Source organism: Lepidochelys olivacea (genome assembly GCF_965140295.1).
Source record: "Lepidochelys olivacea isolate rLepOli2 genome assembly, chromosome: 1".
Lineage (NCBI taxonomy): Eukaryota > Metazoa > Chordata > Testudines > Cheloniidae > Lepidochelys > Lepidochelys olivacea.
Window position 1 is genome coordinate 166,501,088 of NC_140411.1, and position 25,087 is coordinate 166,526,174.

At 43.2% G+C, this 25,087-nt stretch overlaps 1 protein-coding gene across 5 annotated transcripts in view; it reads right to left on the reverse strand.

Annotated features, from left to right (window-relative positions):
• The window catches only part of ITSN1 (intersectin 1), a 224,493-nt gene that overhangs the window by 179,250 nt on the left and 20,156 nt on the right, over positions 1-25,087 (reverse strand). For all 5 annotated transcript variants that reach the window (XM_084626735.1, XM_084626738.1, XM_084626736.1 and 2 more), the window contains 3 exons: positions 5,200-5,259; positions 2,288-2,380; positions 542-605 (listed from right to left, as the gene is read on the reverse strand). In XM_084626735.1, coding sequence (XP_084482861.1) covers positions 542-605; positions 2,288-2,380; positions 5,200-5,227 — 185 coding nt within the window. In that variant the 5' untranslated portion in view covers positions 5,228-5,259. The remainder of the gene's footprint in view (positions 1-541; positions 606-2,287; positions 2,381-5,199; positions 5,260-25,087) is intronic.

The window sequence follows — 25,087 nt, forward strand, 5'->3', positions numbered from 1 at the left end:
TTTATTAGCAGTTTAACACAGCTTTGCAAATTTGTTCACTCACCCAGAAATAAAAAAAATCATTGTTCCTCCTCTCCCACCTTAAACTCCATTATCACTGAACTATGATGAGAGTAGATTTTATGCAGATTATAAATGTTATGACAATTGTGCAGGTCTGGTTTAACAGTCCCATTAGTATATCTAGTATCTTAAGTATTTAAAAAAAAAACTAATTGTTGCATTTTATGACTATATTAATAACAAAGCTGGAAACATTTTATATGGTCTCTTCTTACATTTCTTACCAAACCACCGCTTGGTTACAAATATCACTTTTCAATAAGATGGCCACCTCCAGCAAGAGGCATACTAAATATATTAGTAACTTTAAAAAAAATTCACAGCTGGATCATAGCAACAAAGACTTTTGTCTTGTTGACTTTTAGACTATAGGCTGAGCAAAGCAAGTGATTTTAAATAGCAGCATGTTAAGTGTAAAGGTTGTGTAATTGAATTCCTTGCTCCAATATAGTTGAAGATTTTTTTTTAATATACTTGCCATATTTGTGCTAACACCGGTTGAGGTAACCCAGATTGGAAAAAAAAGCTTCTAGCTTGATCACCTGTAAAATAAATTAGTAAGGCATCATTTCAAAAAGACTGCTAATAATACCCAGGAGAAGACAGAGCTAAAAGTTAAATTACAACACAAAACATTCAAAAGAGAGCAACATTAAAAGGCATATATTGTAACATGATATAATACAGAATATTATTTAAATTCAGTTTATCACTTAGCTAGCTACAAGCAATACTACAGATTAATTTTAGGTACTGGTGAATCAAGGGTATCTAGTGGGGAGATATCCACCCCATGCCTTAATATTTAAATTTGCACCAGTTGCTTCCATTTTAAGTTAACTTGACATTAACATTTTCCAGGAATATCTATGGAGATGGACAATAGGAAACATATGGTTCCTGCTGCCCAATCCATGTTTAAAAGCTCTTTCTTTGTTGGAGTCATCTGCCTAGTGAAATCAAGGAAGCACACACTTTCTCCACAGGAAACACTATTTCCCATCAATACAAACATAAAACATTCAATTTTTTCATGGGTATTTAAGGTACAATACAGACCAGTCAACACAAACTGAGTAAGGGACTCTTCAGTTATCATTTGAGACTAATTAGCCATTGAGAAACGCAATAGCAAATTTTTTGAGGTCATTTCCCATTTTCAGCCCAGGTTGGTAAAGGTAGGTGAGTAAGGATGGGAAAGACAAGACAGCACATTAGGATTAGGTGCAGTAGGATTAGGTCCCTGAAAAGGAAATTTTATAATCTATGAAGGAAAGGAGTAGAAAGACTACAAGTAGTATTACTTATCAATTTTTTTACAAAATTAAGTTACACCCAGAACCACACCAGATTTTTGTACAATGTCATATGAGGGGCAGCAATAATCAACCTGTGCCAGGAGAGGAACATGTGGCTCTTTAGGACCACAGATGAGACGCTCAGGACCACAGGTTTGATCAGAGACTCTTGAATGCCTCCTAACAGGTAGATAGCAAGGGAGGCAACACATCACCCTCCATTCTCTTTTTCCACGTGTAGCTGCAGTGAGAAAGGGAAGATCCAAACAGAGCCACCAAGCAGCCACAGAACAAGATCTTGATATCACTCTGTGGCATTAAGCCCAATCTGCAGTGGTTTAAAAGACCTGTGTAAGCCATGTGTGTGGATTTATTGCTTAATCCTCACAAGCTAAACTGATATAAGCCACTTGTAAACAGATATAAAAGGCTGTCCATACAGAGGTTTGCACTGGTTTAACTAAATTGTTAAACAGATTTTCTTTAAAAAGGTGCAACTTACAATTAGACTGTCTTTTGCATATACTGATCAATCAACATGACAAGGTATCGCAATGGTGCCAGTCACCAAACTTAAGTGACATCAAGTCATCACACTATGATTCTGTGGTTCTGAGTCTATGACAATGATTATTGTGTAGTAACAAGCAGTTCTACAAGATAGAGTAGCAATGCTTTAGAGAACCAGGACTGACTTCAAGAATGACAAGAGAAAAATCAAGCGGTATAGACCAGGGAGAAGATACAAGGTTTTCAGCAATATTCAAAAAGGGATGGAGTTGATGTGACAGAAAGATACAAGAGAGTTGAAATACAGTATGAATAAAATCTTGCCTGCATTTTTCCCATGAATTTTTGTACATATTTATTGACTATGAATTCTAGATATTATTAAATGGAATTGGATGTGAAAACTATCTAATTACCAGTGATAAATCCAGATGTTGGTTTCAGACTATGGAACTGCTGATCATGTTTAGCTCTCTCTTCCACAGTTATGGCCCAGATATCCAGGTTGCCTGGTGTAGAAAGAAAATATAGAAGTCAGAAACAAGTACATAAAAGAGACACTACTTTTCCCCCCTCAAGTCTTCAATACACAAAGTTTTAACATTTTAACCCTGTGACTTGGTGGTACTAGCAGAATTAATTTGCCTATGAAAATTTAAGTATTAGAATAGATTAAAAATAATCTCAAATCCAACTCGTCTACAGTTGCATTCATACATATCCTTAAATAGGCAGCCATATGTACAGTCTTACCATAACAAACCACCAAGACTGAAATGAACTTCTGAACAATGCTTCAGCAATTTTATAACCTAAAATATCACACAACATGTAATGCAATTTGTGATCACAACATTTAAAAGATGTCTATTTAATGAAAGACAGAAAACATGGAAAGTTCATGTGGTTTTGCTTATTTAAGAAACTAATCCCACTCAAATAGCACATGCAGCGCAGCACATGATGCAGTCTCTTCTAAACCAAACAGTGAAGAGGTGTCACAAGCCGTCAACAGTCGTGCACTAAATGGGTTTGTACCATCACAGAACTAGAAATGAATGCCAGGTGTTCATCCAGGAAGGATGTGAACATGCAAGAGGACATAAAATAGGCAACAAAGCAGCACAAGGTAGGAAGAGAGCACCCACACTATACTCCTGAGTGAATGAGAAATGCATACATGTAGGAGTATTTTGTACTATTTGGATCCTCCAGAGCATATTTAAAGTTTGTAGTTCAATATTTAGTAAGTTTCACATTAAACTACTTTTAATTTTTTAAACAATACAGTGACATTAAGAATGCCTTCTCCAGATTTCACTACGGATGTGCAGAATCTACTTCCACTGTCTAGTTGAACCACTTTGGCATTTGTTTCTCTTTCTTTTGTCCTCTAGGTTACTTTTCCTTATACTTACAGCAACACTACAACACTTCATCTCTCACTTGAAGAATTTAAGATACTATTACACAATACTGCACCTAAGGTTGGTCTTCATAATTTTTGAATCGATAATACAACACTGTCTTTCAACACTTCCAGGAGCATATAACGTTTATTAGCTCTGCTGAAGCAGTAATAACTAACTACTGCTGGCCAGAATCTCAGGAAAGCAAAGACATCTAATGCTAACAAAATAGAGTTCTCCTGAAAAGGACATTAAAGATACAGACTTGCAAAAACAAGTTGTCTAGATCTTGTTCTTTATTTTTACATCATTGCCTAAGTTTACCTGGGCCAGTACTTTAAAGCTTTTAACAAATCGGTGGTGGTGGTGGTGTTTTTTTTTAAAGGTACGTTGTCAGACAGTAAAAGATACACTAAAAGATAATAGTTTAGTTTCATTCATCAAAAAGCGAAAGAGCACTAAGTTCCAGACTTACTTTTTGAAACAGAAAATGTAATTGACAAAATGATCAGACTGCAAGAGAAGAAAACTCCCAATTAAATATGCCTAATTCTCAAGGACTATGTACACCTGTTTAAGAACTTCATATAAACATGGTCCAAACATTATTTCAACAGAACTTGTTCATAAAACAGTTTATCTATCTTGTGACAGGACACAAACAGTATAGTCCAGAGTTTAAGACTAGCCCTGGAGGTCTCAGCCTGGCATATGTGTAGGGGTCCATGAGTGGAAGGAAGGGGTTGATAGATGGGTTTTTATACAGATGGCAGTGGGAGGAAGCTGGTGTTGACAGTTTTCAGTGCCCTCCATCTGCAATCTATATGAAAGCAGAGGGGGGATGCAGCTGAGCTCCACAGTCAGAGGTGTAACTATAGGGGAGTCGGTGGGCCAGTGGTTCTCAACCAGGGGTATGTGTACCCCTGGGGGCACATGAATCCATCTAGGTATTTGCCTAGTTTTACAAGAGGCTACATAAAAACCACTAGCTAAGTCAGTACAAACTAAAATTTCACAGACAATGACTTGTTTATACTGCTCTATACACTGAAATGTAAGTACAATATTTATACTCCAATTGATTTATTTTAGAATTATATGGTAAAAATGAGAATGTAAGCAGTTTTTCAGTAATAGTGGGCTGTGACACTTTTGTATATTTATGTCTGATTTTGTAAGCAAGTAGTTTTTAAGTGAGGTGAAACTTGGGGGTACACAAGACAAATCAGACTCCTGAAAGGAGTACAGTACTATAGTCTGGAAAGGTTGAGAGCCACTAGTGGGGGCTATTGAGACTCAGGCGTGATCTTCCAGCTAGCATGCTGCCCATCTAGTGTTGATCCCATTAGGAGATTGGGGGCAGGATGGAGGGCTTCTTGCCCCTGGGGACAGTTCTTTTCCAATCCTGCCTGACTCCTTTCCTACTTGAAGTCCATCCCCCCTCTGAGTCCGCAACCACAGACTGCCCGGCTGACCTCTGACACATCTGTTGGCCCGTCCTCCTGGTCTTTGTCTCGCTTCCCAGGCAAAGTGTCACCTGGTCGCATCCCCCTCCTGGGTCTCGGGTTACGAAGGGCACCATCTATTGCTTACATGCAAGCAGCTAGAGCCACCTCACCTGCCCCCGAGAGTCTCAGCAGAAGTCACACACTTATTCCCACCACCTAGGCATTGGTGCAATACACAGGAAAACTGAGGTACACACAGTATTCATGCAAAACAGTAAGACTCACATAGGCTCACATACAACATAATAAGGAGGAAAAACCCACTTTGTCACACCTTAGAGTGCCAGAAGAGCAGATGGCTAAACATTACGTGAATTGGTCTCTCAGACATTACTATCTAGAATGCATTTGGAAAGGAATGTAATTTTTCTGATTTAAAAACAAAACAAAATCAAACTACAAAAATCTTACCCCCAAAAGGTGATGGAAACTGAGCCATGGTTCAGTCACTTTTAGCTTGCTAATAGATGCCTAAAACAGAAAGGAAGTATGTTAAGATAAATAGATCTTCATTGCAAAGATATATTATAATAGATCTTCTATTTAAAAATACACTTTATTATAGTTATATAGTCAATTGCTATGTGAAAAATAAGAGTAACTAAGATGTGGTATTGTATAAATGTAAAAATAAACAAACTGTTAGTTGAGGAGAAACTAATGTACGCTGTTTTTGAAACATCCCACACATTTCTCCTGTTTGCCTTTATTAGTGAAGAGCTACATTTTGCTCTTGTAACAAAATGTCCACAAAATCTAAGTACCCTTATTTATAATGGAAGAGTGATGTAGTAAGGAAGAGAGTTAAATCAGCCATACAAACAGACAAGATTCTAGCAACAGCAGAACAAGTTGCTCAAAACATTACTTCCACTGGGTATAACATCTCTGTCGTATTCAAGTGCAAGAATATGACATCTAATTCCACAGCTGATGAAAATGCACACTCTCTCCAAGGAGCCATTTTAATTTTATCTTGTTTGATCAGGAATCTTTGAGATGCACCAATCAGACTCATATAGTATCTTGCGATTTTACAAGTACATAAGAAAAAAATTGAAACTAAAGACTAGAATGCAAATAAAAGACTATTTTGCACCCAGCCATAGCACTTACTCTGTAAACAAGTTAATTCAACCTAACAAGAGTGCAAGTTTAAACTACTGTAAACACAACTCCAAAAGGGAAATTACAAGGCACAAATGGATTATTTGGTGGGAACTCCAGTGAATCACAGAATATCAGGGCTGGAAGGGACCTCAGGAGGTCATCTAGTCCAACCCCTTGCTCAAAGCAGGTCCAATCCCCAACTAAATCATCCATGCATCCACTGAAAATGTTCACTTGTTTAATACTGCTTATTCTTCAAAGTTAAAGCAATGCCAGAGTGTCTGAGTTTTTAAAAAAAAAAAAAAAAGTTAAATGGGCATTTTTCTTACTCCACACAAAAAGTGACATGAACTGAGCCAGAGGGACAATGGCCAGTGACAGAGCCACAAAACAGTGAATGAGCTGCCTCCTGTCCTACTAGATTCCACTGTGTTTTCCAGACAAAAAAAGAAAGGCAAAAGAAAACAGAACTGAAGGGAGAATAATTTAGGCTGCTTAAACAGCAGCAGAAATTTATCAAAACCATTAAAATACAAAAGCACCAAAAGAATGGCATCAACTTGCAACAGCAGTTTTCTTTTGTCTGAATTTGATAATGATCTTTCTTTAAGCTTTTCTGATATTCTGCTGATTCCTCACTCCTAAACTTAATACATACCGTGTTTACCTCCACTTTTGTCACTGGAAAAAAAAAAACCCAACACCACCACACACAGTACTACTAGTGAAAACAATGTAATGAAAACGAAGTTCCCCATCTAATTGTAATTTAGGAAGCAGGAGAAGAAATGACAAAGGAAGAGAGTGTCCCTATACCTTACCTGTTACGTGGGTGGAGGAAATGTGCCTGTGTCTGTCAGGGGTATTGACTTGCCTATGGAGGGAGCTACCCCGGTCTCCAAGCAGTTGTCTGTGAACAGCCCTGTGTCTGCGACAAGGGGAATGAAATCCCAAGCTGTGTGTCTGGTAAAGGAGAATGTGTCTCGGGCTCTTCTTTGTCTGTGGAGCAGACAGAAGGGGCCTTTCAGCCTGTGATGGTTGAGAATAGTGCAGTTGTCTCAGAGTTGGTGCTGGATTCAACTAAAGCCCAGGAAGGGAATGGTCCTAAGTTTGTGTCTGCTAGGGAGAATGGCCCTGTAACTAGGTCGCATCCAGTTAGTGTCTATGCAAAATCCCAGAGACCAGACAATTCTGGAGCTTGTATTTTGCCAGTTGCTAGTGTGTGGCTGGGAAAGGGTGCAGCAACTCTGTCTAAACAGAGTGAGATCCTAACCAGGGCACAAGGAGAGCAGAAAGATGATTTGATTGTGTTACCTACTAAGGGTGTGGAAACCTGTAGCAAGAAGGAAAAGATTCCTGAGCTTGTGTGTGGCAAAGGGAAGGAGAATGCTTCTAACCTTTTATCTAGGAAGTCTGTCAGTTTACCTGAAAGGGGATTGTGTAGGAATCCGCCTGATGGGCCAGAGGTAATTCTGGATGTAAGTGAGACCCAGAAAGAGTCTGTTGTTGCTCAGGAAAGTGTTCCTCTAGAGCAAGCCCTAGGTGAAGAGGGTAAGGGCAGAATTTCTGTGAAGGGTGAATTGTTGCATAGAAAAGCCCCTAGGGAAAGGGATCCTCATGGAGTCTTTGCAAGCAGTTTACTGCAACTGAAGGGTGTGAAAGTGATTTAATCAAGCATCCGATGAAGTGAGCTGTAGCTCACGAAAGCTCATGCTCAAATAAATTGGTTAGTCTCTAAGGTGCCACAAGTACTCCTTTTCTTTTTAATCAAGAAAGTTTCAGTTCCTAACAGCCAGAAATTTTCTGTTGTGAATGAAGCCACTGACTTTCCTGTTGAAAGATCCAGTGTGGATAGCTTTGAGAAGGTCTCAGATGGAGTGAAAGCTGTTAAGAAAGTTAAACAGTCCTCTAACCAAGTGGCTGTGTTTGGCCAGCTTGTTGGGGAGACAAGGTTGTTGAGAAAAGGAATGTCTCCATGCTAGTTCTGTAAGTGAACAGTATGTGGCCCAGGTCAAGATGGGGACTCTTAACCAAGAGAGCCTGAATTGCAGCCCTCCAGACTAGAGCACTGGGAGAAGACCCGATCCCAGTTTGATCCCTGGGGGTTTTGGGGTGGCAAAAAGCACGGGCCGCATAAATCTTCCCACATGTGGCATGCGAGTGCTATCGACCACCTCCGACCTAAGGGAGGGCGAGAAACTGGAAGGGCCTGGTGTAACTCCCACCAAGGAATGGGAGAGATGCTGGGGCACCCATGCCTGGGCGGACTCGCTGTGGGAAGTGCACAGAGGGGCAGAGGATGCTGAATGCTCCGAGGTCAGACCCAGGAAGGTGGAAGTTGTGTGAGCTGTGTCTCCTGGAGACAGTCTGTTCACAGAAAGGAGACTTCCCCAGAGTCCTGACTGGCTTCGTAGGGAGTAGTTCCAGAGCATCGCCCGGGGACTCCGTGACAGGAGGGCAGAAACTTCCTGAAGAAAAAGAATCCAGTCCCAGACCCCTGTTCTGCCCCACACTTGCTGGGTGCCCTCAGGCACATCACTCAGTCTCTCTGGGCCTCAGTTCTCCCATCCAGGAAATGGGGCTGGTGGCGCTTCCCACCCTCGCAGGAGCCTGGGAGGAGAACTACCCTGCAGGTTGGGAAGAGGCTCGGACCCTGGGGTAATGGGCGCAGGGGGAGCATCTTAGTACCATCGTTTGGTATCTGTAGTCTGTCTGGAAACAAAATATTTCCCTAAAGTCATTCCAAAAACCTGTATCCAGCCACAGCCTTGGGAAATATTTAACAAAGCCGCAGATTTTTCCCTCGTGTAGCCTGCCCCCGACCCGGCACCAGCCCCCAGTTCTGCCCCCTCCCTGCCACCACAGCCCCATCTCACCTCCTGACCCTCTCTGGGTGCCCTGGGCCCCTCTTAGCAGGGGACTATCCAGGAGGGTGCAGGGGGGTCTCTCCTTGCAGCCATGGGGAGGGTGGGGTCTGGTGGATGTCCAGCCCCTCTGGACACCTCTGCCAAAGACCCCCAAGAAACCCACTAGTTTCTTCCGCATGGGGGGAGGGGCTCCTACTTTCTGACTTGGGCTGGGGCGTGATGGGGGGTGCTTCCGTGATGTCAGAGCCCCGGGCGGGAGGGGCTCGAATCATGACTCTGAAGTGGCAGGGCAATCTCCCTCCCGTTCACATTCCACTAGGGGGCTGGGCTGGGATCTCTAGGGAGGGAGACACAGGAAAAAACAGCTGCCACTATGGAACCCAGGGGTCCTGGATCCCAGTCCCCCTGTTCTAACCTCTAGACCCCGCTCTGCTCCCAGAGCCAGGGAGAGAACCCAGGGGTCCTGGCGCTCGGCCCCCACCCCGCTGTGACCACTAGACCCCACTCCCCTCCCTGGGTGCTGCAGGGGTAACTGTGTCTGTGTCCCACCTCTGCTCAGGCCCTTGACTGATTTTCCCAAAGTGCTTCCTTCCGAATCCATCACATCTGTTCCCCTCCCTGCCCGTCACTGCCCACACGCGTGTGGGGGAACCAGCATGGTGACGGTTCGTGATGGGAAATCATCCAAGCTGGCCCTAGGGAGACGTCTGTGCCCCGACACACCCAGGGCACACGCTAGCCCACCCCCAAAAGAGAGGGACAATCACCGCCCCCCACACTGGAATATTCACAATCTTGCTCAGAGACATAACCGCACAGAGTTCACTCCCACTGCTCCCAACACAAGGACCTCCCGCCCCATGCAGCATGTGCCAAGGCCTGTGGAACTCACTGCCACTGGACTGCTACCCATGGGAATGGACCATTCCAGGAGACCAATAGACATAGCCGTGGCAACAGGTGAGGATGGCCTCCCAGGGTCTGACCCAGGCCGAGACTGGGCTAGAGGGGCCCATGGCTCTGATCTAGAGGAGTCTATCCAGCAGCGGGCAGTGACCTCCACACACAACCCACCGGAAGCATCTTTCTTAGCGGATCTCCCAGGCCATCCCACACATTGCAACCCGGCCCCACCCCCTCGCTCCCACACACTGGCGGGTTGGGTAACTGCTGAGGGATTACACAAGAGAGTCAGAGCCAGGGAGAGAACCCAGGAGTCCTGGCTTGCCCCTCTTTCCCCCCCCACCCCCACCACCACTCTAATCACTCGACCCCACTCCCCTTTTAGACGTTAGGCTCGCTGCCTCTTCTATCCCTCTCCATCTGTCCATCCCTCTGCTGCAGGTTTTTGGAGTGTCACCCCTGCTCTGTACTCCTCCAGTGCAGCCCAAGGCCTTCCCTCCCCACAACCATATATCCTCTCTCCCCTGGTACTGGATCATCTGCCTGATCCCTCCACTCCCTCTCGGGCGCGCTGTGCGGCGTGGCTGGGGATTGTGCAATGACCCAGCACCAAGCAACGCGGAACGGAAACCACAGGCCCTGCTCCGCCCGATCTGCCCTCCAGGTGCACCGGAGCCCAGCACCCCACACCTCCACCCTCCTGAGCCACAGGGGGCAAGCTGAACCTCCACCACACTCCACAGACAAAGATTGATGGGAGAGATAGCTCAGTGGTTTGAGCATTGGCCTGCTAAACCCAGGATTGTGAGTTCAATCCTTGAGGGGGCCATTTGGGATCTGGGGCAAAAATTGGGGATTGGTCCTGCTTTGAGCAGGGGGTTGGACTAGATGACCTCCTGAGGTCCCTTCCAACCCGAATATTCTATGATTCTATGACTAGTCTCAAGATAAGATAAATAGATTATAGATCAGTTGTCTATCTGTGAAAGTTACTACTGCACTTATCTCACTCCATAAACATTGACTCACTTTGAATTCTGCTTCTAAACTGCAATTAAACTATAAGATTAGTGTCAATTCCTTCACCATCTAAGTAGTTTAAAATCATTGCACTTGATGCAAACCAGTATTATGTAACATTGTACAACTTAGATTTTAACGTTTAACTGTTTAGTCAATAAAACAGTAATTCTTCCAAAGCCCTTCCAACTATAAATGATTAGCACTTTAACCTTTTGCTTCAGTATCATGTACTCTGGAGACAAAACCATGCCTCTATTTCTCTCTTCCCATCCCCAAGTATTCTGGATTTGGTTTCTGAAGCTAACAGAAGATGCTAAAACAGTTTCCTATGCAAAGTCTTCCAGCCGTGTCTTAGCTCCATAGATGTACTACTGAATCAGTGTGGCACAGAAAATTTTATACTCACTTAAAACTTTGAGAAGAAAGGGAGCTGCAAAACAGAGGAGCTGCTCCTGCACCCCTCAGCTGTTTACTGTGTGGGAGTGTTTGCAGAAAGACAAGAAAAGAAGTAGAAAGAAAAGGGAACCAGAGGTCGATGGCTAAGAGGGGAAAAGAGAAAACTACAACCAGCCAGAACACAAGAGCAGACTTGATAAGAGACAGAACCAGAGCAAAAGGAACAAAAACACAAACTAACAATCCATTTCACCTACTCACATTTTACAAGTTAAAAAAAAAAATCAACGATTATAACTACTGGGGCAGCACAGTGCTTGCAAGCATTGCAGAGTTCAGTCATTTGAAAGGTGAGAATCTCTCACATGTAGTTCAGGAACTCCACAGGAAGAGCGAGCTTATCACTGCATCCTTGCATGCACCAGTGATGGACAAAATAAATCTAACAACTAGCAACCTGCTCGATGCTTAGGAACGCATAAAGCTGTACCAAATAGAGAGAATACCAGAAAGAAGGGGGTGGGGTAGGCTGTGAGTGAAACAAGTAGTGCAGGGCACAAGCAGAGAAATGTCTTGAAAAGAAGAGATAGATGAATGTAGAAAGAGCTGAAATTTAAACTTGAACAATTGGAAAAATTAGATTGAAGACTGACAGACATATATGAGATACAGTATGAGGCAAACAAAAGGGAACAAGAGAGAGATCAACATACCCTAGAACTGGGTGGCCAACATGTGGCTCCGGAGCCACGTGCAGCTCTTCAGAAGTTCATATGCGGCTCCTTGTACAGGCACCAACTCCAGGGCTCGAGCTACAGGTGCCAACTTTCCAATGGGCCAGGGGGTGCTCACTTCTCAACCCCTGGCTCTGCCACAGACCCTGCCCCCACTCCACCCCTGCCCGCCCCCTCCCCTGAGCCAGCCATGCCCTCATATCCCCCCCCCAGCCTCCTGCACACCACAAAACAGCTGAGTGGGAGGCACTGGGAGCAGGGGCCGGGGGGTGGTGGTGTGGAGCGGATGGGGAGCTGCTGATGTATTACTGTGGCTCTTTGGCAATGTACATTGGTAAATTCTGGCTCCTTCTCAGGCTCAGGTTGGCCACCCCTACCCTAGAAAGATATTGCAATTTAAGTTTGCTGTTGACAGCGTAATGTTTACTTGTTATAAAGAGAGGTTTGATTTTATATGCAAGGAAATTCTAGGGCAACCTTCAGAGATTTGACAGTACATGCAGTTGGGTCTGAAAACTCAGCATTCCTTATGTATAAAGGGAGGGAATAACTCTTAGAGTTAGAAGTTTCATTGTATTATAATGCTGAGTGGTTTGGGATTTTTTTTTAAACTATCAGGAGGAAAGTTTTTTGGGGTAAAGTTATGTCTTATGTATTTGTCAAGTGTGTAGCATAGTTATATCTACTGTGTGTTTGTGTATGCTTTTAAAGGGATATGCAAATGCTGAAGTTTTGCTTTTGTGCTATTTGGTTTTAAATTGGGGGGGGGGGAAATCTTGTGGTTACCAAGTTATTCTAGTATAGAATTTATGAATATTAGGCAATCTGTTATTTTGACTAAAATCTTTGTTAGTGTCAAATCAAAAAAAAAAAAAGCAGGTATTTTAAAGTTTTCCTGGGAGGAGTAAGAAAGAACCCTTGGCCACCCTGAGTAATCCTTTTTGGTCTAGTCTCAGTCTGGAGAGAACTGCAAGTTTTACATGTTCTCCTAACATACCTGTAATTTAAGTTTCAAACGATAGAAAATATCCACTTAAATGTGCAGGCTACTAAAACTCACTATTTCTGACTAGTAAGACAATTTTGAAAAAAGAAAACCTGCCACCACATCCAGCACCAGATCTCCTAACACTCCAGAAACAATGCATACAAGCTTTGAAATTTACACTATTAAACTCAGATTAACCTTACAGCTGCATGTTTCCCCTACAGGTTCTGTGCAGCAACAGAACATGATTACATTCTTAGGCGTGTTCATACTGGCACTTTCATAGGCAACATTCCCATGGAGGGGACAGGTACAAGGGCATCAACCTGTTATTAGCGGGTACACGGGGCAGTACTGAAGATATATTTTGCTTCACATAACTGACAGTGAATTTGTTAAAAACAACTGCCTAAAGATTTGATTTCATTTCCACTCAAGTTTTTTTTAATGATGCGAAGAAAAAAAGCTTGCAGGAAAGAGGTCTATTGGAAAACATAGCAGTCTACTGGCTAAAAGAAACGTGTCACCTTTCATGAGAAAGTTGTTATCTGGGCTGTCAGTATCAACATGTTTCTTTTTAACTAATGTGTTAAGGATGTTATTGCTGGCACTGTTCCATTCAACTTCTTGTGCAGCTCCCCAGCTACTCTGTTCAAGGTGTTTTCTTTATGTCACTGGAACCAAACGGATTCAAACAGCATGTCACTGGAGTCTGGGATGCTGTTGATGGCAAGGCAACAGGAAGAACAGATTGAGGGACAGCACTATTTTGCAAAGAAAAGAAGGGGGAAAAAAATCATACTTCAGCAATGAAGTCTGAGCTTTACAGCCTAAGGACCAAAACATATTATATCAAAAAGGTCAAGAGGCCACATATCAATACTTTGGGGTAGATTCTGAGCTCTGCTTCTCTCCTTCTGCAGTATTCTGGTGGTACAAAAAGTGGAAGCTGTTCACACATCCCTTGCTGGTGACTTCTCAATGTGAATGAGACTCCAATATGGCTTAAAGATGGCACAGCCAGCTCCTACACTTCACACCCTTCATGCAGGAGCTGGTGAGTGACTGGAGCACATTGCTATCTACCAAGTGGTCCCTTGGGAACATTTTGCCAACTGGAGCGCATTAAGCGGACCCCAGGATGGGGCAGAGATGCAGGGAGCTATAACTGGTTGTTGGTTCTCAGCTTCTCCTTTTCATTCCTGGATGGCTATGTGGGGGAAAGAGAGCCATTCTTTCCTAGGCACTCACCTAGGCTCAGACATACCCAAAACTCCTATCCCAATCTCTCTGCAGCTCCAACAACCGAGCAGGGAAGCAGGCAAAATAGCGAAAGATGCTAACTGTTCTCCTTCCTGTACTATGGTGTGGCATGCAGGCAGTGGGGGAGCTGCTGAGCAATTGCAGTAAGGAAGGACAGCTGCTCAGGGCATCCTGGCACAGTGCTGCTCCTGTCATTGTTCAGAGAATATATATGAATTATTGCACAAATTTGATTAGCCAACAGTTATGACTGCTCATTGTTAGTCCAAAATTTGTTTTTATTTTATATCAAATAATTTTGATAATTCATTAACACACCCATATAACGGAGTTACGTGAGCAGCATTCTAGTAAACTTAATTATGTCCTTCAGGCAGATGAAGGATTATCAGGATTGGTGGGTGAATGGAATAGCCAAGGTGTTGTGGGTGACATAATGGAGAAGAGCAACACAGAGTTTTCCCATGGTGAAGTGTGTATGTGTGGAGAACTAGGGTATTTGAACTGGCATTCAGATATGGCGTATGAAACATTGGATAGAGCACAGGCATAAAAGGGGTACAGTGTGGAGGAGGAGCTCTGATTTATCATTGTTCCCCGCTAATCTTCACCACCACTTCCCAAAGAGCCTTAAATGAAGAGAGTGATCAATTCTACATTTAAATGGATCATGGATGTGCTACCCTAATAGGGGTAGTAATTTTGAGAATTTCCCAATTTACCCCTTGCCCCACTGTTGTTATGAGATCAGCTCTGTTAGTGCATTGATGGAACATAAGCTACTCAAACTTATAAAGAAAATTTTCTAGAGAGACTCACTTCTAGCATGTCCAACATTTTCTTAACCTCAGAAACCATAATTAATGCAAAATCTTAAATCCTATTTTCTATCTTGTGTAACGACTTCAAAAAGTTTAACGATTTTTTCATGGTTAACCCTGTGCTACCAACACTTAGAATTTTATATGGGTAAAAAGACAGCAGGAAGGCAAAGAACAGCCTAACAAAATGGAGTTTGCCATCTAATGCAAATACAGACTCTTCAATATCAAACAATTAATAAATTTTACATAGATTTCCCACATTATCACACCCTGTATATTATACATATACAAAAAACCCCGATAAGACTCATCTAGTTGTGCACTATGTAGCCTGTATATCCAAACGATCTTATCACGGTTATCTTTGCCTGCTTTTTGTTAACCCCACTTTTTATGTCTCAAAATTAGACTGAACTCTTCAGGACAGAGACGGTCTTGTTATGTCTGTACAACACCTAGCACAATGGAGGATTCTGACTGTTGCCTCTAGGAGCTATTGTAGCAGTACCACTAATATGAAACTGTCAAACACTTTCCCTCTTGGACCAGCATACTGGAAAACCCCCACCCCCAAAAGAATTTTGGTTCGGTCACTTCTGAGCCGCCACATACTAATTAGCAACTTTCATTTTTAGATTGTATACTATAATGCTACTTGGAATGTTGTTCCACTATTCATCTGAGAGAAAACACATTCTAGTGGTTAATGCACAGGGCTGAGTCAGCTGTTATGGGTTCGATTTCTAACTATGGTACTATCCTACTCTGACCATGGGCAAGACACCTACCCTATCAGTTCTCTCATCTTTTAAAACAGGGATTAACCATTCTTGTTCCCTCTGAGGAATGGTGTGAGGATTACTTACAAATGGCTGTATAACACTGTGAGAAGTACTTCTTCCACTCTACCCATAGAATCGTAGGTCTGGAAAGGACCGAGAGGTCATCTAGTCCGGTCCCCTGCATTCATGGCAGGACTAAGTATTATCTACTCAGCACTGTAAGGCCTCAAATATAGAGTGCTGTGTCCACTTCTGGACACCACATTTCAGGAAGATGATGATAAACTGGAGAAAGTCCAGAGGAGAGCAACAAAAATAAAGGTTTGGAAAACATGACTTAGGAGTAAAGATTTTTTTTAAAATGGAGTGTGTTTAGTCTGGAGAAGAGAAGACTGTGGGAGGTCATGATAACAGTCTCCAAGTACATAAAAGGTTGTTATAAAAAGGAGTTGATAAACTGTTCTCCTTAACCACTGAGGACAGGAGAAGAAATAATGGGCTTAAATTGCAGCAAGGAAGATTTAGAATAGATACTAGGAAAAATTAAGGTAGTTAAGCACTGGAATAAATTACCTAGGGATGTTGTGCAATCTCCAACATTGGAGGTTTTTAAGAAAAGGTTAGAGAAACGCATGTGACGGATGGTCTAGATAATACTTAGTCCTTCCTCTGTGCAGGGGACAGGACTAGATGACCTCTTGAGGTCTCTTCCAGTCCTACATCTGTATGATTCTCAGATATAAGAAATACATATAGCCATGATTCTTTTCAAACACTGAATCTATTGACCCCCCCCCTTTAAAAATGTCCTAGTGTATTGACAAAAAGGCCTGAATATGAACCCCTTGCTCACCAGTGAAGTTAACAGGATTACTTGTGTGAATAACTGTTCAAAGTTAGAAAGCAGTTTACAATTTAGCGCTCAGTTACTTAAGTGAAGGCTGCACAATTTCAGATCAGGGTATTAGAATCTGAAAAAAATGGACTGACAGCATAACTTGGGAAACTATTAGTAGTGTTTCAATGGAGGACTTAAGTTATTAAATTAAACCTTTATTTTTCATTCTCTGGGTGCAGATGCTCTTTTAAGGGGATTTATCAGATAACGTGGACACTCTGGTAACAGGGTTTTGACAATAAATGACCGTTCAGAGTTCGCTGAAGAATGCTGACGTACGTAAGTCTTAAGTTATCTTTAATGGCTGTAAATTTGTTAATTTTACAAGTCTACATCTGTAGATAAGTGATATGACTCTTAAAAACTTCACTGCTGCCCAAAGGGTTTTGAATGAGAGAAGTAAAACTGATTAGCCTTGTTAATTTCACTCTGCTGTTTGGCAAAAGTGTCAGGCATCACTAGAGGCTCTTCAAATTCCTGAAGAGATTTACATTTAAAAACTTGGTCAAGATTGAACAGTGATTTTTTTTTTTGATTGCTCACATCAAGACTCCCTGTAGGGGGTTTGATTTTCAGTAAATGCTGAGCACCCACGTGCTAACTCAGCCTCCTTAAAGACGTCTCAAGTTGGACACCCAAATGTTGAGACATCTAAAGTAATCAGTAATTTATAAAAATATTGTTTTTTGGGGGGTTTATAAACAGAATTTTAAATTACACAGAAATTGATAAGTTTAGACCCCCACAATTGCCAGGAAAAACTTTTGACTCTGGTGGACACTGGCTTTTTCACACTCTGTGTTTGGCCCGGAGACTTTCCTACAGTTACATACTGTTTCCTACAGAAACAATCAGGGTTCAAAAAAGAACTAGATAAGTTCATGGTGGATAGGTCCCCAAAAGGCTATTAGCCAGGATGGGCAGGGATAGTGTTCCTAGCCTCTGTTTGCCAGAAGCTGGGAATGGGTGACAGGGGATGGATCACTTGATGATTACCTGTTCTGTTCACTCCCTCTGAAGCACCTGGCCTTGGCCACTGTCAAAAGACAGGATACCGGGCTAGATTGATCTTTGGTCTGACCCAGTATGGCTGTTCTTATAATCCTGTAAGTCTGTGATTACCTCAAATAGTATCCTGCCAAGGGATATTTTGCCTTAATTTTGACTTCCTTGAGAAGGATGTGGTTTTTAATCGGCTTGTTTCCTGTTGGTGGTAAGTCATAGCTATTACTCCATTGACTTGTATAGTGGTTAATGGATAGTGCCCACAAAGATTACATAAAATACTTGTCCCTGACAGGGATATGAAGGAGGTCTAACTCCCCCATTGTGCACTATCCATTAACCACCATATGAGTCAACAGAGTAATAACACTTGAGATAGCTATGACTTACCTTCCTCCACCAACAGGAAACAAGCATATTCCTGGTTAGGTACAACTATTTTCATGTAATCTTTGTGGGCGTGAATGAAATTAAACTAGACACTTCATGCCTTTGGGGTGGAGTCCTAGGCAAAAGGCATGTTTACACAGCAGGGAGTCTGATGGAACAACACTGTGCCCAGTGGAACTAGGTATCTGGACAGCAGGTTCCAATACTCAGAGGGGAGTGCCAGATAGAAGGTCAGTGCCTTGCCACTGTGCCTAGGGACCCCGATATAGGGGCAGTGGTTGTATTCTGTTCATACACCAGGAGCTTGAAACACCCCAGGGGATCCAGAGCAGCAGAGACTTGGATTCCCCTTACAGTTCTAGTAAGTGGCCAGCGGGGAGCACTCCCTAGGATCTGTGACAGTTGGAATAAAAAAAAAAAAAAAATTCAGCATCTCCATGTACCACAGCCCAGCTTTCCTCTCCACTGCCTCCAGCTTCTTGGCAGTGATTACCCCAGTCACAGAATGCACTGGCTGCATGTTAGTCCCTTCGTTGCCCCTGCATCGTCTCCTAGTCTCCTGCACCTCACTGCCTCTCCAGCACAGGCCAGTTCTCTCTCTTCTCCCTGGAGCGGTGGTCACTGGCATGTGATCAATCGTTGAAGATGCAGGAACAATGTAGGTGAAAAAGAGCAAGTCCCCCATTTCCTACCACACAGCCATAACCCCCTCTTTTGCACCAAATCCATGCACTACTCCAACACCCCCACGTTCCTCCCTCACTGTTGGGACCTCCCCTATTTCTCCACAATGTTTTAACTACTCCAATATTCCCTTTGCTGTGCTACTTGCTCTGATCACCCACATACCCCTGCTGTTTCAAGACCCCCTAAACACAGGGTTCTACCCTGCTCTGTGCTATTGCATACCCCAATAAGCATAATGGGGCTATGAGGTGGGTAATTGCTACATGAACTGCTCATAGGTACTTGGACATAACAAAGGAAAGGAGAGCAGAGATGCAGAGTCCCTACCCCAAACCCAGCTCTAGGATGTTGGGAAGGGACTCGACACATGCTCAGAGCATGCTTGTTCTTAGCTCCCAAATATCTTGGTGCTATGTACTGGGCCAAGCCCCACATATGCCCATTCCCAGCTTCTCACCCTAGCCTCAACATTATATGTCTGTGTTTTGAAGGGGACATGTTTTGAAGGGGACACAGATGTAAAGGTAGAACTGAAGCCCACATGCATCCCTCAATGCACAACTTACCCCCCTTTCTCCCCATACTCCCGCACTGCTGACTGCCCACTTCTCCCAGAAAAGCAGCACCGGCGGGAGGGGAAGGAAGAACAAAGCTTAATGTCCCTTCCCCACTTCCTGAAGCGACACAGGGAAAACACAAATGGGGTAGGAAGTGCTGGTTTCATTTCTCTCCAACTGGGAAGAAATGGAGAGAATGGGAGCATCCTCCTTCGGTCTTGGAAGGAATGGGGAGGGGAGGGGTATCTGTACTGTAGAGGAAGGCACATATGATTACGCTTCACTCCCTACCACCATCTCCCAGTAGGCCAATCTTCCTCCTTATAGTTCTGCTCTGCCAGCACTTCTGAGCACTCAGATAGAAGGGGTCCCTTTGAGGAGGGTCCTTTATTAGTTGAGGAATGGCAGAGAAACTACTTTTGGAAACCAATTTCTTCATCAAAGCTCTAGTCAACCTGGGTTTTCAAAGACAGTGATTGGACAATCCTGTAGGGATTGTCACTGTAGGGAGTCAAAGAATGTGCTGTTTTCTCGGTAGGTGTGCCAGAGCACAGCCCAGTGAAGCCAAGCCCCTCAACCGGTACCCTTCCCAACTCCTCTCCCTCACCTCCCCAACTACCCTTCATTGCCGATCCCCCATATTCCCTAGCTCTGCTTCAAAAATGTTAAAGTCTAAAAATATTATAAGCGACTCGTGTTAGAGGGAATGTGTATCAAGAATCCCTGGACTAAGTGACAGAGCAACTTGCTTTCCTTTGATCACACTCAGTCCCACTGTTCAGGAAATGATTGAGAGGCATGATTATATTATCTATGTGACGGGTTCGGTCACAGAGACCACCTTGGGACTGTCACCTGATGTGCTGAAACTACCTCTGAGCCAGTTTGGGACTCCAGAACCCTGTCTTGTTGAGGCAGACATGCTAGCCTGCTGCAACACAAACCCAGGGTCTGAACCATGCCCCCAAAGCTGCAGACTTAACGGAAAACAGCTCAGCAAGTACTCCTGTCTCTAGCACCCAGACACCGAACTCCCAATGGGATCCAAATCCCAAATAAATCCGTTTTACTCTGTATAAATCTTAGACAGGGTAAACTCATAAATTGCCCTCTATAACACACAGAGAGATATGCACAGCTGTTTGCTCCCCCAGGTATTAATCACTTACTCTGGGTTAAGAAAATCACTTTTGTTTATTAAGTATAAAAAGTAGGATTTAAGTGGTTTCAAGTAATAACAGACAGAACAATAAGTTACCAAGCAAAATAAAACAAAATACGCAAGTCTAAGCCTAATACATTAAGAAACTGAATAGAGGTAAATCTCACCCTCAGAGATGTTCCAATAAGCTTCTTTCACAGACTTGACTCTTTCCTAGTCTGGGCCCAATCCTTTCCCCTAGTACAGTCCTAGTTAGTCCCAGCTCAGGTGGTAACTAAAGGATTTCTCATGACTGGCAGCCCCCTTTGTTCCGTTCCACCCCCTTTTATATCTTTGGCACAATGCGGGAATCTTTTGTCTCTCTGGGTTCCCGTCTCTCCTTCTAAATGGAAAAGCACCAGGTTTAAGATGGATTCCAGTATCATGTGATATGGTCACATGTCACTGTAAGACCTCATTCTTCATTACCCACCTCACTACACAGGAAGGCTTGCAGGTAATAAACCCATTCACAACCAGTTGTCCTAGTCAACGGGAGCCATCAAGATCCTAAGCCATCATTAATGGCCCACACTTTTTGCATAAGTACAATAGGACCTCAGAGTAATACTACACATTTCTAGTTTTAGATACAAGAATGATACATTCATACAAATAGAATGAACACACTCAGTAGATTATAAGTTTTGTAATGATGCCTTATAAGAGACCTTCTGCATGAAGCATATTCCAGTTACATTATATTCACACTAGTTAGCATATTTCCATAAAACATATGGAGTGCAACGTTACAATCTTAACTGCTTACCTGAGTCTTCCTCTTATCTCTAATTAATGCCAATTTCTTGAACAATACTATGGAAGTAACAATCAGAATCTGCATGTGGATTTTAATATCTCACTTAAGCCAGAAATTTTGATGTCTGGGCAAAGCTTCCTAAAAGGAGACCCCGCAGAATTCACGTAGAGAGCAAAGACAACACTTTTTCACACCTTGAGCTACCCAGTTTCTGTGATAGTAGATGGTCTGCAAACCTTTGGCTTCCAGAAACCCCTAGTCCTGCAGCATATGTGCATTTCACACTTTTGGAGCATTAGTTAGTTTATGCTGACATGGAGATTTAAACTTAAAACTTAATTACAGCAGAGCTACTGCTCTGCTGTAACTGAAATTGCCACCTTTCCCTTTCATATAATTTTGCAAGCTGCCAAAAATATTTAACCAACCCTGGTTATTCTACACCCCTCCTTACCTCACAGTCTACTTACTACTATTGTGTTCCCCCCCACCAACATCCAAAGTTCCCTTTAATGAAACAAAGCAGACAAACCCAGAAGCAGCTGACACACAGGGTTGCAGAGGTGTTGAAGGTATGTATGCCTCTGCTGCCCCTGACTGTCAGCAAGAGCTGGAAACTGACTTGCTGCTTAGGGGGCCATTCCTCAACACACTGAGTGGCCTGTGCCACAGTGTAGATCCTTTCGAGAGAAGGCTTGCTCTTTAGCATAAGAGTGAAATCAAAAAAAAAGTCTCTTTATGCTACTACGGTGCAGAAAAATAATTTCCATTTCTGGATGTTTGTTGGATATTTTGTCTTCACTAAGCCTGCAAGAGGAGGGAGTTGCAGCACTGCTTCGCAACAGAATCTATGGATAAACCTAACGCCAGTTTGAGGGCCATACTGGACAAGAGAACTCAGAAGCAATGTTTTCTACTTTTTCCAGTAAGCTGGGTTTAAAGAATCCTCATTCTGCAAAGAAAGGTTTAGCTTGTCCTATGAAGCTACTGATGCAGAACAGACTACCAGAATTCAGTAGGTTGGATTTGGCCATATACAGGCTGCCCCCCCCCCCGCCAAAGCTGCAAGGAGACTGTATACCAACTACAAAGAACGAACAGTGGTTTTCCTTCAAGAAACAGTACATTTGTTATGAATTTTTAATCACTGAATGCTAATATATAGCAATTTTGACTTCACATCTATATCTGCTTACACTGGGCCATGTCCATTTGCACAGACCAGAGGTTAAATCTTTTTTGGTTACAAGGAAGAATTTAAATGGCTATGCTGCAGTGAGCTTATTAATTTATTTTAAAACAGTGTTCCAGATGTTGATGATCCTGCCCCTTTTGTGGGAAATATTTACAGCCTACATAAAAAGCTGAATTCTCATTCATAGCATTCTGAAAAGCATAAACACACAAAAAGCTTTCTGAATCAGAAAGTCAATTTTAATTCCTTGAATGAAAGCATGAGTCCACTCACTCTGGCAAAGATTATTAAATTTTGACCTTCAATCATATGCCACATAAAAGGCCGGGAGAGAACTCAGCAGAAGAACTACGAAGGAAGTAACAAAGTGAATACGTTTCAGCATGACATTTATGGTCCAAGGAGACTAAGGCTATGGCTACACTACAGAGCCTGCAGCAGCCCACAGACAGCACGCTGTCGGTGTAACTTACGTCGCTCGGATGGGGGTGGGGGTAGGAGAGACATCTTATTTGCACCGCTGAGTGACATAAGCTGTAGTAAGTACATAGCCTCAAAAAACAATTCTGACAGTGAGAGATACCATACTAAGGCTGAAACAAAGATCTTAATGTAAAAGGGTTAGTGCATAAAAAATGAGCGAATCAGTTTCATCTTGTGAATTCCATACACACTGCAGAGGGTACAAGGCAAAATGTACCTTTAGAGCCCTCTCCTCATGACGGCTATATAACCACTTGCTGCAGCCTCTAGCAGAATATTTAAAGACACTACTACATTCAAAAAGAAAAGGAGTACTTGTGGCACCTTAGAGACTAACCAATTTATTTGAGCATGAGCTTTCGTGAGCTACAGCTCACTTCATCGGATGCATACCGTGGAAACTGCAGAAGACATTATATCCACAGAGACCATGAAACAATACCTCCTCCCACCCCACTCTCCTGCTGGTAATAGCTTATCTAAAGTGATCATCAAGTTGGGCCATTTCCAGCACAAATCCAGGTTCTCTCACCCTCCGCCCCCCCCCCCACACACACACAAACTCACTCTCCTGCTGGTAATAGCTTGTCCAAAGCGACCACTCTTCCTACAATGTGCATGATAATCAAGGTGGGCCATTTCCCACTGAGAGTTACCAAAAGCAACTACAGCATTTGCTCAAGAAACTTCCTGAAAAAGCACAAGATCAAATCCGCACAGACACACCCCTGGAACTCCGACCTGGGATATTCTATCTACTACCCAAGATCCATAAACCTGGAAATCCTGGGCGCCCCATCATCTCAGACATTGGCACCCTGACAGCAGGATTGTCTGGCTATGTAGACTCCCTCCTCAGGCCCTACGCTACCAGCACTCCCAGCTACCTTCGAGACACCACTGACTTCCTGAGGAAACTACAAACCATCGGTGATCTTCCTGATAACACCATCTTGGCCACTATGGATGTAGAAGCCCCCTACACCAACATTCCACACAAAGATTGACTACAAGCCATCAGGCTGAACTTCGTGACTTTGTCCTCACCCGTAACTATTTCACATTTGGGGACAATGTATACCTTCAAACCAGCGGCACTGCTATGGGTACCCACATGGCCCCACAGTATGCCAAAATTTTATGGCTGATTTAGAACGACTCTTCCTCAGCTCTCGTCCCCTAATGCCCCTACTCTACTTGCGCTATATTGATGACATCTTCATCATCTGGACCCATGGAAAAGAAGCCCTTGAGGAATTTCACCATGATTTCAACAATTTCCATCCCACCATCAACCTCACCCTGGACCAGTCCACACAAGAGATACTCTTCCTGGACACTACAGTGCTAATAAACGATGGTCACATAACCACCACCCTATACCGGAAACCTACTGACCGTTATTCCTACTTACATGCCTCCAGCTTTCACTCAGATCGCACCACACAATCCATTGTCTACAGCCAAGCTCTACGATACAACTGCATTTGCTCCAACCCCTCAGACAGAGAAACACCTACAAGATCTCCATCAAGCTTTCTTACAGCTACAATACCCACCTGCTGAAGTGAAGAAACAGACTGACAGAGCCAGAAGAGTACCCAGAAGTCACCTACTACAGGACAGGCCCAACAAAGAAAATAACAGAACGCCACTAGCCGTCACTTTCAGCCCCCAACTAAAACCTCTCCAGCGCATCACCATGGATCTACAACCTATCCTGAAGGACGACCCATCACTCTCACAGATCTTGGGAAACAGGCCAGTCCTTGCTTACAGACAGCCCCCCAACCTGAAGCAAATACTCACCAGCAACCACACACCACACAACAGAACCACTAACCCAGGAACCTATCCTAGCAACAAAGCCTGTTGCCATCTGTGTCCACATATCTATTCAGGGGACACATTCATAGGGCCTAATCACATCAGCCACACTATCAGAGGCTCGTTCACCTGCACATCTACCAGTGTGATATATACCATCATGTGCCAGCAATGCCCCTCTGCCATGTACATTGGTCAAACTGGACAATCTCTACGTAAAAGAATAAATGGACACAAATCAGACGTCAAGAATTATAACATTCATAAACCAGTCGGAGAACACTTCAATCTCTCTGGTCACTCGATTACAGACCTAAAAGTTGCAATATTACAACAAAAAGACTTCAAAAACAGACTTCAACAAGAGACTGCTGAATTGGAATTAATTTGCAAACTGGATACAATT